This window comes from Durio zibethinus, chromosome 15 (assembly GCF_047325235.1).
Source record: "Durio zibethinus cultivar Kanyao isolate XHJ-2024 chromosome 15, ASM4732523v1, whole genome shotgun sequence".
In the NCBI taxonomy this organism is placed as follows: Eukaryota; Viridiplantae; Streptophyta; class Magnoliopsida; order Malvales; family Malvaceae; genus Durio; species Durio zibethinus.
This window is the reverse complement of record NC_143176.1, coordinates 11,195,358-11,211,391: the sequence shown is the minus strand read 5'-3', so window position 1 is coordinate 11,211,391 and position 16,034 is coordinate 11,195,358. Positions and strand designations below refer to the sequence as shown.

Genomic DNA, 16,034 nt, shown 5'->3' with positions numbered 1-16,034 from the left:
CCTTGGAAAATTCTAAATTGATCAGGCTATGAACAAGCTTGAATAAAAACTAAGGGTTATAAAGGGAATAAATTTCTATGGATCCATGATGCAGTGGGACTTTGCCTAGTACCAGATGTAATGATGCCACCAAAATTTAAAGTACCAGAGTTTGAAAAGTATGATAGTACCAAATGTCCTATCATGCATATCACCATGTACCATCGTAAAATGGTGGCATATACCAATAATAAAAAATTGATTATACATGTGTTTCAAGACAGTTTGACTGGATTTGCAACAAGATGGTATGTCTAATTTGATGAGACTCGCATCAAGACATGGAAAAATTTGACCAGATCTTTATTAACCCGCACCAGCACATCATTAACATGGCTCATAATCATCTTTCCCTACAAGCCATGGAAAAGAAGGCATCTGAGTCCTTTAAGCAATAGGCTCAAAGATGGCGGGATATGGCTACTCAGGTACAACCAGCTTTAACAAAAAAAAAAAACCACTGTGCTATTTGTGAGCACATTAAAGTCACCTTATTATGAGAGGATGATTATAAATACGATTAAAAATTTTTCTAACATCGTGATTTTGAGAGAGATCATCAAAAATGCCATCAAGAATGGTAAGCTTGAAGGAGATGAGTCCTCTAAAAGAGTACCTAAGAAGAAAAAAAATGAGACTTAAGCTGTGAGTCTTGAAGAACAGTAATTTAGAAGCTACACTCGACTTACCTACCCTACATCCCACCATACAGTGAATCATACTTTTATATCTCTACAACAATCAACTACTCGACCCTTTTATCCATATTTTTCAAGACCTTTTGCTCACTTAGCCAACACTACAAATAATACCAAAACTAGAGAAAAGACAACCTTTGACCCTATACCCATAAGCTACATGGAGCTATATCAAAAGCTCTATAAAAACCATTTGGTAGCCTCTGTCCTTGCAAAATAGCTTGAACCTCTGTACCTTAAATGGTATGATTCTAATGCCCATTGCAACTACCATTTCAAGGTGGCTGGACATTTTACTAAGAACTATATTCCTTTCAAACATAAGGTACAGAGTTTAATTAAAGAAAGGCTGATAAGCTTCGATACTAGTGAAAGTTTTACACCTAATGTCAATGGAAATTCTTTGTCCAGTCATACAGTCAATGCTTTTGACACAGGTGAAAAATAGTGAAAATGAGGGTAGAAGAGCTTAAGATGCCACTTAACCAGCTATATGAAGCCTTATGTAAAGTCAAAATGATACAACCAGTGGTTCCATTCACTTATGTGGGAGAACACATCCCAAGTCAGACATGTAAATATCATGGCAGGGTATTAGGTCACTCAATTGTTGTTTGCAAACAATTTCATGGTAAAGTTAAAAAATGGATGGACTCCTACCAAATAAAGTTGTATGAAGTGCTGAGAGCTCAGGAGACATTGAAGTGGCTGTGACGGACAAGTGGGTGCCAAAACCTATCACTATACACTGTAAAGAGAAGCCATAATTAGCTGGGAAAAAATTTGTTCCCAAATCAGTAGCCCTCAAAGTTACCCACACATTTCCTTACAAAGATAACAAATGAGCACTTTGGAATTATGAACGTAGGGTAACAATTCAAGGGCAGCAAAAGGATGTGCTAAAAGCTAAAACTGCCTATATAACAGGAATAGGAGGCATAACTAGAAGTGGGAGGTGGTACATTTTAGAGACTTTGAATAAATTGGAAAAAAAAGGAGAAAAAAATTAAACTAGAGATTTCAAGGAAGGATACATCAACATCAGTACCTAAAAAAAAAGCCTATGAGTTTTTAAAATTAGTCAAGCACAGTGAGTATTGAATAAGATGCCAGCCAAAATTTCTCTATTATCCTTTCATTCAAATTTTGAATCGCATCGCAATGCCTTGTTAAAGGTATTGAATTAAGCTTATATGGCCCATAATGTCTCCATAGAGGATGTGAATCATCTAGCAGGTAATTTAGTGATGCCATACCATATCTTCTTCAGTGATTATGAGATTCCATCAGAAGATAGAAGAAGCACCAAGGCATTGTATATTACTATTAAATGTAAAGGCTATATAGTAGCCAAGGTTCTTATTGATAATGGGTTAGCCATTAATGTTATGCCCATGTCCACTTTGGCAAAGTTACCCTTTGATATGTCTCATATCCAAGACAGTCAAATGGTAGTCCAAGCATTTGATGGGATTAGGCAAGAAGTATTAGGAGATATTGAGCTACTCATATAGATTGGTGCATGTGTTTTCAACATAAAATTTCAAGTTATGGATATCTCTCCATCATACAACTGTCTATTAGAAAGACCATGGATCCATAAGTTAAGTGTCATCCCTTTCTCATTACACCAAAAAATTAAATTCAATGTAGAAAGGCAATTGATGGTTATGGTCGAGGAGGAAGATTTGCTAGTAACCCAACCCATAAATGCCTTATTTGTAAAAATAGTAGAAAAATCATTGGAATGATCATACAGATCCTTTGAGCCTGTTAATGTAGTAGGTGAAGGGCTCAAATTCAATCAAATTATGGTTAATCAGATGGTTAACAAAGGTTGGAGTATTGGGTTTGGTCTGGGCAAAACCTTCAAAGGATGAGATAATTCCCAAAGCTTAAGGACAATAGCGACAAAGTAGGATTGGGTTATGGGATGGAGGAAGTACCAAGCCTTAGCAGTAGGATAAGGAATGAATCAAAAATTGTTCCCCATTTAAATAAAACTTTCACTATTGAAGGATACATGATTCCAAAAGCTGAAGAGGACACAAAAAAGAACTATAGTGGGATGATGCTTTTGCCAAACTATCCATTCATATGGTAGATGATGGAAGCCAAAAAAAAGAAGCCATGGTTTACCCTTGCCCATCAGGATATAAAGTGCAAAATTGAAGGGTCATCCAAATGCCTATTATTTTTTATTTTCCTTCAATGTAATCACATCTCTTGATCGCTGATGCCCAAAAGCATGAGGATGAAATCTTATGTTTTAGCTTTTTATTTTTCATTATTTCAATAAAAATAAGAGCATGCATTTTGTTCATTTTTTCCATTTCATTCATTTCACCATCAAAATTTCTTGCCAATATTTCCTATTCTATTAACTTTTAGGTTTCCAAATGAATGCAAAGGTAATCATGATAATGATTTGGGGTTTAACTTTGAAAATTCAATTAATATTGATGAACTTGATACTGAAAAAGACTCTAAGGAATATACTTTGTCTCCAGATTTAATAAGGCTAATTGAACAGGAAGACAAATCTATTAAGGCTCATCAAGAAGTGGTCAAATTGATCAATTTGAGGGATGTCAAAAATAAGAGAGAAGTTAAGATTGGCACTTCACTTTCAGTTGCTGACCAACAGTAGTTAGAAGATTTGTTCTAGGAATTCATGGATGTATTTGCTTGGTCCTACCAAGATATGCCTAGGCTCAGCACTAAAATGGTAGAGCATATGTTACCATTGAAGCCAAAATGTAAATTAGTGCAGCAAAAGCTTAGAAGAATAAAATCGGAGATGTTGTTGAAAATCAAAAAGGAAGTTAAAAAGCAATTTGATGTAGGTTTCTTGCAAGTGGCTAAATATCCTGAATGGGTGGCTAATATCGTACCTATTCCTAAAAAAGATGGCAAGGTGCGGATATGTGTAGAGTATAGAGATTTGAATAAAGCTAGCCCTAAGGATAATTTTTCTTTACCTCACATTGATACTTTGGTGGATAATACGACCTAACATTCGGTATTCTCTTTTATGGATGGATTCTTTGGCTACAACCAGATAAAAATGGCTCTAGATAACATGGAAAAAACTATTTTTATCACCATGTGAGAAACCTTCTACTACAAAGTTATGCCCTTTGAGCTAATGAATGCTGGGGTAACTTATCAAAAGGCTATGGTGACACTCTTCCATAATATGATGCATAAAGAGATTGAAGTGTATGTGGATGACATGATTACCAAGTCTCAAAAAGGAAAGAATCATGTAGTCAACCTCAGAAAGTTATTTAAAAGGTTGAGAAGGTTCCAACTCAAGTTGAATCTAGCTAAATGTACATTCAGAGCCAAATCAAAGAAGTTGCTAGGATTTATAGTCAACCAAAAAGGGATAAAAGTGGATCGGATAAAATCTAGGCTATTTAAAATTTATCACCACCAAGTACTCAAAAAGAGGTTTGAGGCTTCTTGGGTAGATTGAATTATATATCTCGGTTCATTTCTCAACTCACTCTTAAATGTAACCCCATTTTCAAACTCTTTCAAAAGAATAATCTAGGGGAGTGAAATGAACAATGTCAAGAAGCTTTCGATAAGATCAAGCAGTACTTATTGAACCTTTTAATATTAGTACCCCCTATTCTTGAAAAACCATTGATTCTATACCTCGTAGTACATAAAAGCTTGATGGGATATATGCTGGGCCAACAAGATGAATCCAATAAGAAAGAAAATGTCATTTATTATTTAAGAAATGTCATTTATTATTTGAGCAAAAAATTCAAAGAGTATGAGTCCAAGTATTCATCACTGGAGAAAATGTGTTGTGCTTTGGCTTGGACGGCTAAAGGGCTCAAGCAATACATGCTATACCATACAACTTTGTTCATAGCTAAACTGGATCCCATCAAATATATCTTCGAGAAGCCTTCACTATCAGGAAGAATCACAAGATGGCAAGTGATGCTTTTCTGAATATGACATAGTATATGTAAGTCAAAAAATAATCAAAGGTAGTGCTATTGCTGAATTCTTGGCAAACAGGGCCACTAATGATTATGAGCCTGTAAAGCTTGATTTCTCAAATGAGGAATTAATGGCTATCTCAAAACCAAAAAAAGATAACGATGAAGAAGAAACATGGCAGATGTATTTCAATGGGGTCGCTAATGTCGTGGGGTACGAGATTGGAGCAGTTTTAATATCTCTAATGAAACACTACTATCCTATTATAGCAAGATTGAATTTCAACTATACCAATAATGTCATTGAATATGAAGCTTGTGTTATGGGGTTGCATACTACCCTGGATAGGAAAATTAAAACATTGAAGGTGTTTGGGGATTTAGCTCTAGTCATTTATCAATTGAAAGACGAATGGGAAACAAGGGATTCTAAACTTATCCCTTATCATAAATACATCGTAGAGCTTTGCAAGTAATTCAAAATAGTTCAGTTTGAACACTTGTCTCAAGAAGAAAATCAGATTGCAGATATACCTTGGCTACCCTGACCATAATGGTACAGATTGGTGACACTGCAGAGGTTTAATCTATCAAATTAGAGATCAAAGACATACCAGTACATTGTGTAAACTTGAAGAAAGAGGAAGATAGCCATCCCTGGTATCATGGTATTATGCGATATTTAAAAAACCAGCAATACCCAAATCTAGCCATAGAAAATGATAAAAGAATCTTAAAAAGATTAGCCATGGGATTTTATTTAGATGGGGAAATTCTGTACAAAAGAGGTAAAGACCAAGTGTTACTACATTGTGTAAGTGCATCTAAAGCCAAAAGAATTATTGAGGAGGTACATAGTGATGTATGCGGAGCACATCCAAATGGACATATGATGGAAAGGTAGGTTATACGAACTGGATAATATTGGTTGACAATGGAAAAAGATTGCATCGATTATGCTCAAAAGTACCATAACTGCCAAATTTATGTTGACAAGATTCATGCTCCACTAGTGCTTTGCATGTCATAGCACCACCTTGGACATTTTCTATGTGGGGCATAGATGTCATTGGCCTCATCACACCAAAAGCTTTAAATGGGAATAGATTCATTTTTGTGATGATTGACTACTTCACCAAATGGTTTGAGGCTACCTCTTTCACAGCAATGACTAGATCAGTGGTTTATAAGTTCATCAAAAGAGAAATAATTTATAGATATGAGCTTTTAGAAAGAATTATATCTAACAATGAAAAAAATCTGAATAGCAAGATGATGCAAGAAATATGTGTTCAGTTCAAGATTAAACATCATAATCCAACCCCATATTGCCCAAAAATGAATGGGCCAGTGGAATCTGCAAATAAAAACATCAAAAGAATTCTGGAGAAAATGATTGAAACATACAAAGATTGTCACGAGAAATTACCTTTTGCTCTACATACGTATCAAACTTCTGTACGCACTTCTACTAGGGCAACTCCCTTCTCTTTGGTTTATAGGAAAGAAGCTGTACTATCAATGGAAGTAGAAATCCCATCTTTAAGGGTCCTAAGAGAAGTAGAATTAGAGGAAATTGAATGGATTTCAGAATGTTATGAGCAATTGAACTTTATTAAGGAAAAGAGATTGACGGCTTTGTGCGATGGCTAGTTATACCAAAAAAGAATGATGAAAGCTCATGATAAAAAAGTCAGATCTCGACAATTTCGAGAGGAGAGTTGGTGTTGAAAAGGATTTTTCCAAGTTAACATGATGATAGAGGAAAATGGACCCCGAATTGAGAAGGGCCTTATATGGTGAAAAAAGGTTTTTCGAGAGGAGCTTTGATCTTGTTAGAAATGAATAGAGATGAACTTCCTAGTCCTGTCAATTCTGATACGATAAAGAAGTACTTTGCTTGAAAAAAAAAGAAAGGTCAAATCGAAAACCCAAAAGGGCAGTTTGAACTAAAAAAAAGAGGGGGCAGTTCAAGTCAAAAACTTGAAAGGGCAATTTAGAAGCAAAGGAAGGGTCGAAACTCTGAGAGGCAACTAGAATTGTCATATCAAGGATAGTAAATTTTGAAGAGCCTTGAAGTGTTAGGGCATCGAGTTTTGATTGAGTTTTCAAAGGAGATCCAAGGTTTATTGTCAGAATTATCTAATCATTTGTCTTAAGACATTGTTATCCCAAATAGTTACTCCTAAATACCCTCATTTTTACCTTTATACCATCATTTGTAATTTATTATCCAAATAAATGAAAGCCATTCTCTTAGTCCTATACATTGTCCTTCCTCTTTATATCTTACCATGAATAGAAGAAATGCATGATTTGCATCCCACACTTTGAAATTGTAATAATGATTAATAATTGAACAAAATCATAAGAAGTTGTGTGTTACCTTGAAGAATTGAAGAAGATAAGAACAAAGGATGAATGCCTCTATAAAAAAAAAAAAGGAAGAGGAAATTGACTTCCATGGCTCTCTTTAGGATAAACAAATAGGCAGACACAAAAATTCCTCTGTCAAAAATGCCTCCAGGATGATGAAAAATGGTTTCTTTGCATACTTCTAAGTTAATGAAAGATGGTTTCTTTGTCAAAATGCACCTTCAAATTAATGGAAAATAGCTTCTTTGTCAAATATGAAGGGGAATTTCTTCGCTAAAATGCACGGTGAAGGTGAACATGCAAGATAATATCCAATGATTTTTTTGCTAAAGGTGTACAGAAATGAGGATACAAAAGCCCTAGTACCACAATCAATGATTCATTTGCATCCTAGATAAGGCATACATTTGCATTATCTCACTCACTTGATCTTAGCTCAGTCCAGATCATTTCTTATGACTTGTGGTTCTATCCCGATCATTTATTCTTGACCTTGTCTCGATCTTGGTCACTTTGTTTTGACTTGTGGTTTCGTCCCAATCATTTATTCATGACTTTGACTCAGTCCTGGTCATTTTATTTCAACTTGTGGTTTCATCCTAGTCACTTAGTCTTGGCTTAGTCCAGATCATTTCTTATGATTAGTGGTTCCATCTCGATCATTCATTTTTGACCTCGACTCGATCTTAGTCATTTTGTTTGACTTGTGGTTTAATCCCGACCATCCAACCTTGGCTCAATCTAGGTTAGTTTTTCAAACTTGTGATCAGAGTGGGTGTCTAGGTCTTTGTAACACCATTGTCTAACAAAGATGTGCAAATAAGGGTAGCTGTAGACACCCATTTTTATCTAGGCCTAATTAGGCCCATTTTGGTTCGAGCCTAATTGGGCCAATTTTGGTCAAGATGAACTAGGCCCATTTGTCAAGGGCTCCGACCTTAAACTCAAAATCCGTGCGACCTTAGGGCCTTAGGCTTGGAATCACCTCTTTGTAGCCTAAGTCAGCCTAAAACACCAGCGTGCGGGGACTAGAACAATGGGAAGGATTGAATGTGCAAGTTTGAAAGAAATAAGAAAACAAGATAGCTTGCTAGAATATGCTTTATATTCACTGAAATAGAAGTGTATAATGGTGTACAAATGAGGGTGGAGTAGCCCTCTATTTATAGTTGAGGCTCTAGCTACACTTAATTGCAATATCCCTAGAATCAAGGCTAAAATCAATAAATTACAATGATTACAATCAATCAAGATTCTAACTCCTGAATTCTAGGGTCAACCAAATCTGCCAACAGGCTCCTACTGATCCTACAGGCTTCTGGAAGAACTTGTGTATCTCTCCCTGTAGACCCCTTTGGATATGGTGCGGGCATTCTATAGGCCAAGCCTTGGCCTCATGGGCTGACCTGCAAGCTGTGCGGGCATTTTTGCCTTGTCTCCTAGGCCTTGCACGTAAATACCCGCTCGCGCACCTGGTGTGCGGGCTTCAACCTCTGGCTTGCGTGTTGGTGCACCTGATGTGCCTGGCATGCCCGCCCAGTGCATGACATTCTCCCCCACCTGATTGCATGATGCCCTCGTTACGTCTTTTGCATGGTACTACCTTATTTGGTCTCAAAATTATGATAAGTCCTCTACTGGTTCCTAGCTCGCCTCACTGTCTGAAAGTCCCTTCTAACGCACCAAGTACTCTTGTCTTGGTTAGTAGTTTTTTTGTCTCACCTCTTGATCAACTATGATGCTGTGGACCTCTTTCTCATATGAGACCCTTGCTCCCAATGGTGCACGTTTTGACTCTGCCTATCCTGGATCTCCCTCATCCTCATAGAATGGCTTGAGCATGCTTAAATAGAACACCGAGTGTACTTTCAGCTTGGGTGGCATATCTAGCTTGTAGGTAGCCTTGCCTACCCTCTTGACTACTCAAAAAGGTCTCTCATACCTCTAGACTAGGCCTTTGTGTAGCCCTCTGTGGCACACAATGGGATGCAGTTTCACCAACACCAAGTTCCAACTTGGAACTGCACATCCCACCTATTCTGGTCTACCCACTTCTTCGACCTCTTTGTCGCCTTGTGTAGATAGACTCTGGCCAAGTCAGTTCACTCCTGCCATGCCTTGGTAAACTTGTATGTTGCCGAATTAGGCCCTTTATAACATGTAGCAATTGAACTGGGTGTTAGTGGTTGTTGCCCTGTCATAACCTCAAATGGGCTCTGGTTCATGCCTCACTCCTTTGTAAGTTGTAGGATGTGCAACATCTAGCAGCTTTGGCCAGTTCTTTTGTGTGGCACTTACATAGTGCTTGAGGTAGACCTCTAATAGTCCATTCACACGCTCAATCTGCCCATTGATTTATGGATGCATGTGGTGGAAAAGTTTAAGTCTGACCTCAACAGCTTTAATAACTCAATCCAGAACCTACCCGTGAAATGCCTATCCCTATCACTAACAATGGTCCTCGGTACTCCCAGTACTTAACCATGTTCTTCAAGAACAATCGAGCTACCTTTTTGGCTAGGCACTCCTTGGTTGCTAGAATAAAGATTCCATACTTGGAAAACTTGTCCACCATTACCATGATGCTTCCAAACCCCTCTACCTTGGTAGACTGACTATGAAGTCTAGAGAAACACTCTCCCATGGTTGCTCTGGCACTGGCAATGGCTCCAAGAGACAACCTGGTTTCTTGAGCTCCACTTTGTCCTGTTGGCACACAAGACAAGTCTTCATATAGGCCTCCACATTGTCCCTTATATGTAGCTACTAGTACCGGTCTTCTAGTAACGCCAAGGTGTGACTCACTCCTGGGTGTCCAGCCCACCTTGAATCATGGCACTCTTGCAAAACTTCCTTGCGGAGCTTCCCATGCTATGGCACAAATAATCTACTACCCCTGGTGTACAACAAACCATCCTGCACCCAAAATCGCCTAGTCTTACCTTACTGGGCATACTCCATAAGAACCTTGCCTGTAGGACCATGCGCAAGTCCCTCCTTGATGTACGGCACTAGTGACCTCTTTGGTTGGCTAATGGCAGCAAGGTTAGCCTTCCTGCTCAAGGAGTCTGCCACTAGGTTTACCTACCCTGGCTCGTACTCCCTTTGGAAATCAAATTTCGGAAGAAAATCTTACCATCTCACCTGTTTGGGGGATAGCTTCTTCTATGTTTGGAAGTAGCTGGTTGCCACATTGTTTGTCCTAACCACAAACCTCGACCTGAATAGGTAATGGCATCAAGTGAACAAACAGTGCACCATTGCAGTCATCTCTTTCTTCTGGACTGTGTATTTAGGCTCAGTCTCGTTTAGCTTTTTACTCTCGAATACTATTAGATGTCCTTTCAACTTTGATAAGGACTTTCGGTAAGGGGTTCTAACTGGTGGCTTGGCCTCGGACACCAACTAGATCTTGTGATCCACCTTCCTTTTAGGTGGTAGCTGGCTAGGCAGCTTTATGGGCATCACATCATTAAAGGTCTTCAACACCTTTAGCACCTCCAAGGGTGACACAATTTCTTTTTCCCTTGGCTCCTTATACTTCAGGGCTACCAAGAAGGTGTCTTTTTCTCTGCTTACCAATTTGGCAAATTGGATGGCTGATACCACCCTTAATCCAACTCAATACCCTCTCCTCAATGGTACTAGGCATTGGCACCGTGCATCCAAGATGCAAATGCAATTAGCAAAAGGCACAAGGAGGGTGTTAATCCGAACAAGAAAATCCAACCAATCATAAACTTATAGTCATTAAGGGGTATTACCTCTATGGTTTCCTTACCTTTCCAATCTCCAAGTCATAACTCCACTCCCTGCGCTACTTTAATGGTTGGAACCTCCTTGGAGTTCATCGTTTTAATGGTACCAATCCCTTTCTGCACCTTTAGTCTGAGCTTCTGGGCTTCATCACCTGAAATAAAAAGATGTAAGGTACTTGTTTCCACCAGTGAGCTCAGCTTCTGACTTGTAACCATTAGATCCACAAACATTAAGCCCTTTAGCTTGTGGCTTCCCTTATTCTAGATAGCATTAAGCACCAAAGACCCAAGCTTTGCTGCCCTTGACTCTGGCTCCTCGTCAAACTCCTTGTCTACAGCAGCTAGCTTACCCTTTTGTGGGTAATTACGCATTATGTGGCTCCCTTCACAAAGGTAGCATGCTAGTGGCTCTCGATCCCCCTTTGATTTCCACTTGCCTGCCGGTGGCTTCCTCTCGCCATCCTTGGTTGAACGATCTCGATCTCCATCCTTAGACTTTCGGTAATGGTCCTTCCCTTTGGACTACTTCTTTTGGTCCCTTTCGTCCTTGCCCTTACCCTTGGGCCTAGAAGACTCAAACTTGTTTAGAGGCTTAAACTCTATTAAAGACTCAATAGTAGTCATGGCTTTAGCCAAGTCATGAACTCCCCTCCGTTGTAGCTCATGCTTCACCCACGACTTCAGCCCATCCATGAAAGCAAATAAGGCATCCTTCTTGCCTAGATCTGAGATCTGTAGCATTAATTCAGAGAATTTTTAGACATACTCCCTTATGTCCCCTTGTTGGCTCAACCTGCGTAACTTTGCCCGTGCCTCATCATCGGCATACTCTGGGTAAAATTACTCCCTGAAGTCATTTTGGAACTCTGCCCAAGTTCTAATCTTGGCGTTTCCACGCCTAACATCTTCACACCTGTGCCTCCACCACAATAAGGCTACATCAATGAGATACATAGTAGCAGTGCTTACCTTTATTGCCTCATCATGCATGCCCATAGCCTGAAAATACTGCTCCATACCCCATAGGTAGTTGTTTACTTCCTTGGCTGCTTAGTTCCTTTAAACTCTTTAGGCTTGGGACATCCATCCTAGACTTAGACATTCCAACAAACATGCCATTCCCAATGGCAGTCTTGCAAGCAATGAGCTCGTTGGTGAGCTCCTCTATCCTCTTGCTCATGGCCTCCACCATAGCCTCCAAGGTCTCATTCTTTTGGGTGATCACGTCCATGCCTTTATTGAGAGCAGCTTGCAACTCACCACTGAGCTTTTCATGGAGTTTAGCACTTCAACATAAGTCTCTACATTCTCAAGCTTTTTTTGCATGTCGCTTATGCTCACCTCCACCCTGGCTAGCCTACCATCCATGGTAGACTAGATGTCTCTCAAGTTGGCCATCTTGCCTCTTCCATGCCCCTGTTCCTGAGCCTCTGATTGTTAGCTAGCAATGTCACTATGGGATGCCATCTCCCCGATTGTGATCTAACCTGAACAACACAAACATGTAGAACCGAACTTGCTCTAATACCAACTGTCATGGGCTCTGACCTTAGATTCAGAATCCGTGTGGCCTCAGGCTTGAAATCACCTCCTTGTAGCCTAAGTCAACCTAAAACACCAGCGTGCAAGCACTAGAACAATGGGAAGGGCTGAATGCATAAGTTTGAGAGAAACAAGAAAACAAGATAGCTTACTGGAATATGCTTTGTATTCATTGAAACAAAAGTGTATGATGGTGTACAAATGAGGGTGGAGCAACCCTCTATTTGTAGTTGAGGCTCTAGCTACACTTAATGGCAATATCCCTAGAATCAAGGCTAAAATCAAAGAATTACAAAGATTACAATCAATCAGGATTCTAACTCCTGAATTTTAAGGTCAACCAAATCTGTCAGGAGGCTCCCACAGATCCTGTAGGCTTCTAGAAAAACTTGCGTATCTTTCCCCTTAGGCCCCTCTGGATGTGGTGCGGGCATCGTGCAGGCTAGGCCTTGGCCTCACGGGCTGGCCTGCAAGCTGTGCGGGCGTTCTGGCCTTGGCTCCTAGGCCTTGTGAGCAAATACCCGCCAGCGCATCGGGTGTGCGAGCCTCAACCTCTAGCTCACGTGCTAGTGCATTGATGTGCCTGGCACGCCCGCCTAGTGCGTGACACATTACAGCCCTTTTTGGTTCAATTAGATTATTATTATTATTGTTGTTGTTGTTGTTGTTGTTGTTGTTATTTTTATTTTTTTGTTTCTTTTTCTATTCAATCTGCACATGAATGAAGATCAAGTTTGCAATAGTTTTTGGTCAGCACAGAATCAAATTAATATTGCTAAAATTTTGCACCTAAAATCTCGTCTGAACAGAATACAATTCCAGGAATCAAGCTTGGGATTGATTCTGTCCATTTCTCGAATTGATCCTAGGCTGCCTATAAATTAGACCTATTCTACAAAGCAAGAACAGGGGGAGATACACAGAAAATAGGAAGAAAATTGTTGGGGAAGTTTGTGAAATTCTCAGGTAAAAAGCATTCTAGGATTTGATCTTGAAGTCTTGGTTTAATTTGTGGGTTATGGGAGTGAATTAAGGTTTTTGGGGTGAATTCAGGGTTTTAGAAGGTTTGGGGAAGGCTTAGAACCATATGGGAATTTTTTTGGAATTGTTTTTTGAATTTTTTTGGATTTTTCTGGGTTGGGTTTAATTTTTCAACTAAGTACGAATTTTCAATGAAGTTTTCGGTGACTGATTGAATTTTTTGATCATATTCTGGCCAACTTTTCAAAAACCAGTGGTTTTCCAATTTTTGATTGAATTTTTTGATAACTTTTTCAGAAATCAGTGGATTTTTTTATCCCTATTAAAGTTTTTAGCATAGATTTTCTAGAGAGAAGGCATAGCTTCTTAGTCTAGAAAGAGAAAAAGCAGAGGGGATTTTGAAGCAAAGGTGTTAGAATTGACTTATATAGCTACTTGGAATGACATCGTTTTGGTAAGCTAGGATTCACACGTCGACCCAAAGACCCATACTTTGATCCACATCTTAACTCGACCCGATCATAGGTTTTTCTTTTTCCATTTTTATTTTATTTTATTTTATTTCTAACCCATTTCTTATTTTTTTTTTGTTTTAAAAAAAACAAAACAAACGAATCAAAAAGAACAACAAAAAGATTACTTTTGCCACTGATATCCTTCTTGAAAAATATATTTAAAAAAAATAAAATTTTTTTTTGAAAATAATGTTTTCAAAATAATAAATAATAAACAAAAATTTTTGAAAAGTTTTACTATTCTAATAAAATTCATAAGTTATTTGGTAAAGCAAAAAAAAAAATGATAATGATCAAGGCTTGGATAATTTGAAATCAAACTGGTACCATCCCTTGGATAGGCATTTTGAGGGTGCTACAACCTTCCCCATGCGCAATCGACTTTCGAATGTAACCTCTGTTTTGTATATCAGCTTCAATCAAGTGACCAATCACACCTAACTAAAAAAGATTGGTGGCGACTCCCTTTTCATTCCAAGTCTAGTGGTAGGTCCACGGATCTATACATTATGACACTAGCTTGTATAGATTTATTGTTACAGCCCATATTATTATTGTTTTTCGGGATGATTATGGTGCCAAAGTCAAATCTGGTGAACTGGCAACCTAATATGATGAAGATCCATTTTCTTTAGCATTTGTCATTGAAAAAAGGTCTGGTCGAGTTTGTGGGGTTGGTAAATTTGTCTTGCCATCAAAGTTTTTTAGTAATCAACCCAAAATCCTATGAATGAGAAATGCACAATATAAAGCAATCATTAAGCAACAACATCAATAAATTGATGACCATTAGAAATGCTTTAATGAGCAACAGTAAAAACTCACTAATTTGGAGGCCATGTTGGTAGCAATGCAGCATAGCATGCCAGTAGTCTGATAGCATTGTCCATGTAGGACAAGCTTCTGTTGAAAGTCAGGCAGCGAACCCATCATCCATTACCACCCATGAAGTATGATTTTGTTTATAAGTTTAATATTAATTTGTTTATTATATTTATTGATTTGGTTTTAATACTTATATTTCATTAAATATTGTAGCAAGATGTTGGGACTCAGAGTATGACCCTTGCTTAGGCTACCATGGATGAGTTATCTAATTATTCGCTGAAGCATTTATCTAGAGGAAACTTCGTAACCATTGAGTTTGAAGAAGGGTTATTTGATAAACCATCATTTTCTTTCATTGGTGTGGAAGAGGTAAAAGAATTTTGTGAACTGGATTGTTGCTTATATGAGGTTAGCTTACAAATACAAATAATATGCATATTTAATATGTATTAATCTATATTATGGTGTAAAACTAACTAGCATTATTGATTGTTATTGTGCAGCTTCCTACTTACAAAGCTCAAAGGGAGACAGTTGACCAACAGATTTAGATTTGTTGACCCCAACTTCATTAGTAGGCAGAGTGGCACAGTCGCTTATCATGCTAATCATGTATTGAATGCATGAAAAGATCGATTGATTATTATTTGCTCTCATATAATGTGCAATAAGTTATATTCCAACTTTAATTATTCTAACCTTACCTAAATCTGATATGATACGTAATCTGAGTATATCATTGTTATTATTTTGCAGTCGTCATTAGGCGCTTATTGTGATTGACACCAAATCCTTAATGCCATACTTCTTTAATTTAGTTAATCCAACAGTGATGCCTAACTCTGATGTTCAAACTTTTATAAAGAGGTATTACACTTTATTATATTATATATCTTTTGTTTCTTCATAAGTAATTTTATTTATGTATTAAGTAATTTTTTTCTTTTCAATTTAAGGTAATATCTACATTTGATAAGAAGAAAAAGAAACCAAAATGGGCATCATTACCGATAAATGTAAAATTTATTCTTTTATGCTAAGTTTGTATAGATAAATATTTCCTAAACCCACTCAATTTAATTTTTAGGTACCTCGTCAACTCGATAATACTGAATATGGATATTATGTCCTTCATTTTATGCGGGAGATAGTTTTATATGATTTTATGACCACACCATTCAAGGTTAGTATAAATTTTATAAACTCGTTATATCTTTAAAAAAATAAAAAGCTAAATTATGTTCTCGTTTATTAATATTTACTTTTGATTTTTTTTTAGTGAGAGGGTAAAGAAAGCTTCATGATAGAGGAACTAGATGAAGTTCGTAAAAA

General features: G+C 37.9%; 2 protein-coding genes across 2 annotated transcripts; both read left to right on the top strand.

Moving 5' to 3' along the window:
- Positions 1-4,556: 4,556 nt before the first annotated feature.
- Positions 4,557-5,178, top strand: LOC149514665 (uncharacterized). The gene is made up of 2 exons (XM_089744233.1): positions 4,557-4,693; positions 4,782-5,178. Exons 1-2 carry the CDS (start codon positions 4,557-4,559, stop codon positions 5,176-5,178), a joined length of 534 nt encoding a protein of 177 aa, XP_089600359.1.
- Positions 5,179-5,450: 272 nt separating this feature from the next.
- Positions 5,451-6,355, top strand: LOC149514664 (uncharacterized). Its single transcript, XM_089744232.1, has 3 exons — positions 5,451-5,602; positions 5,716-5,884; positions 5,999-6,355. Exons 1-3 carry the CDS (start codon positions 5,451-5,453, stop codon positions 6,353-6,355), a joined length of 678 nt encoding a protein of 225 aa, XP_089600358.1.
- Positions 6,356-16,034: the final 9,679 nt, after the last annotated feature.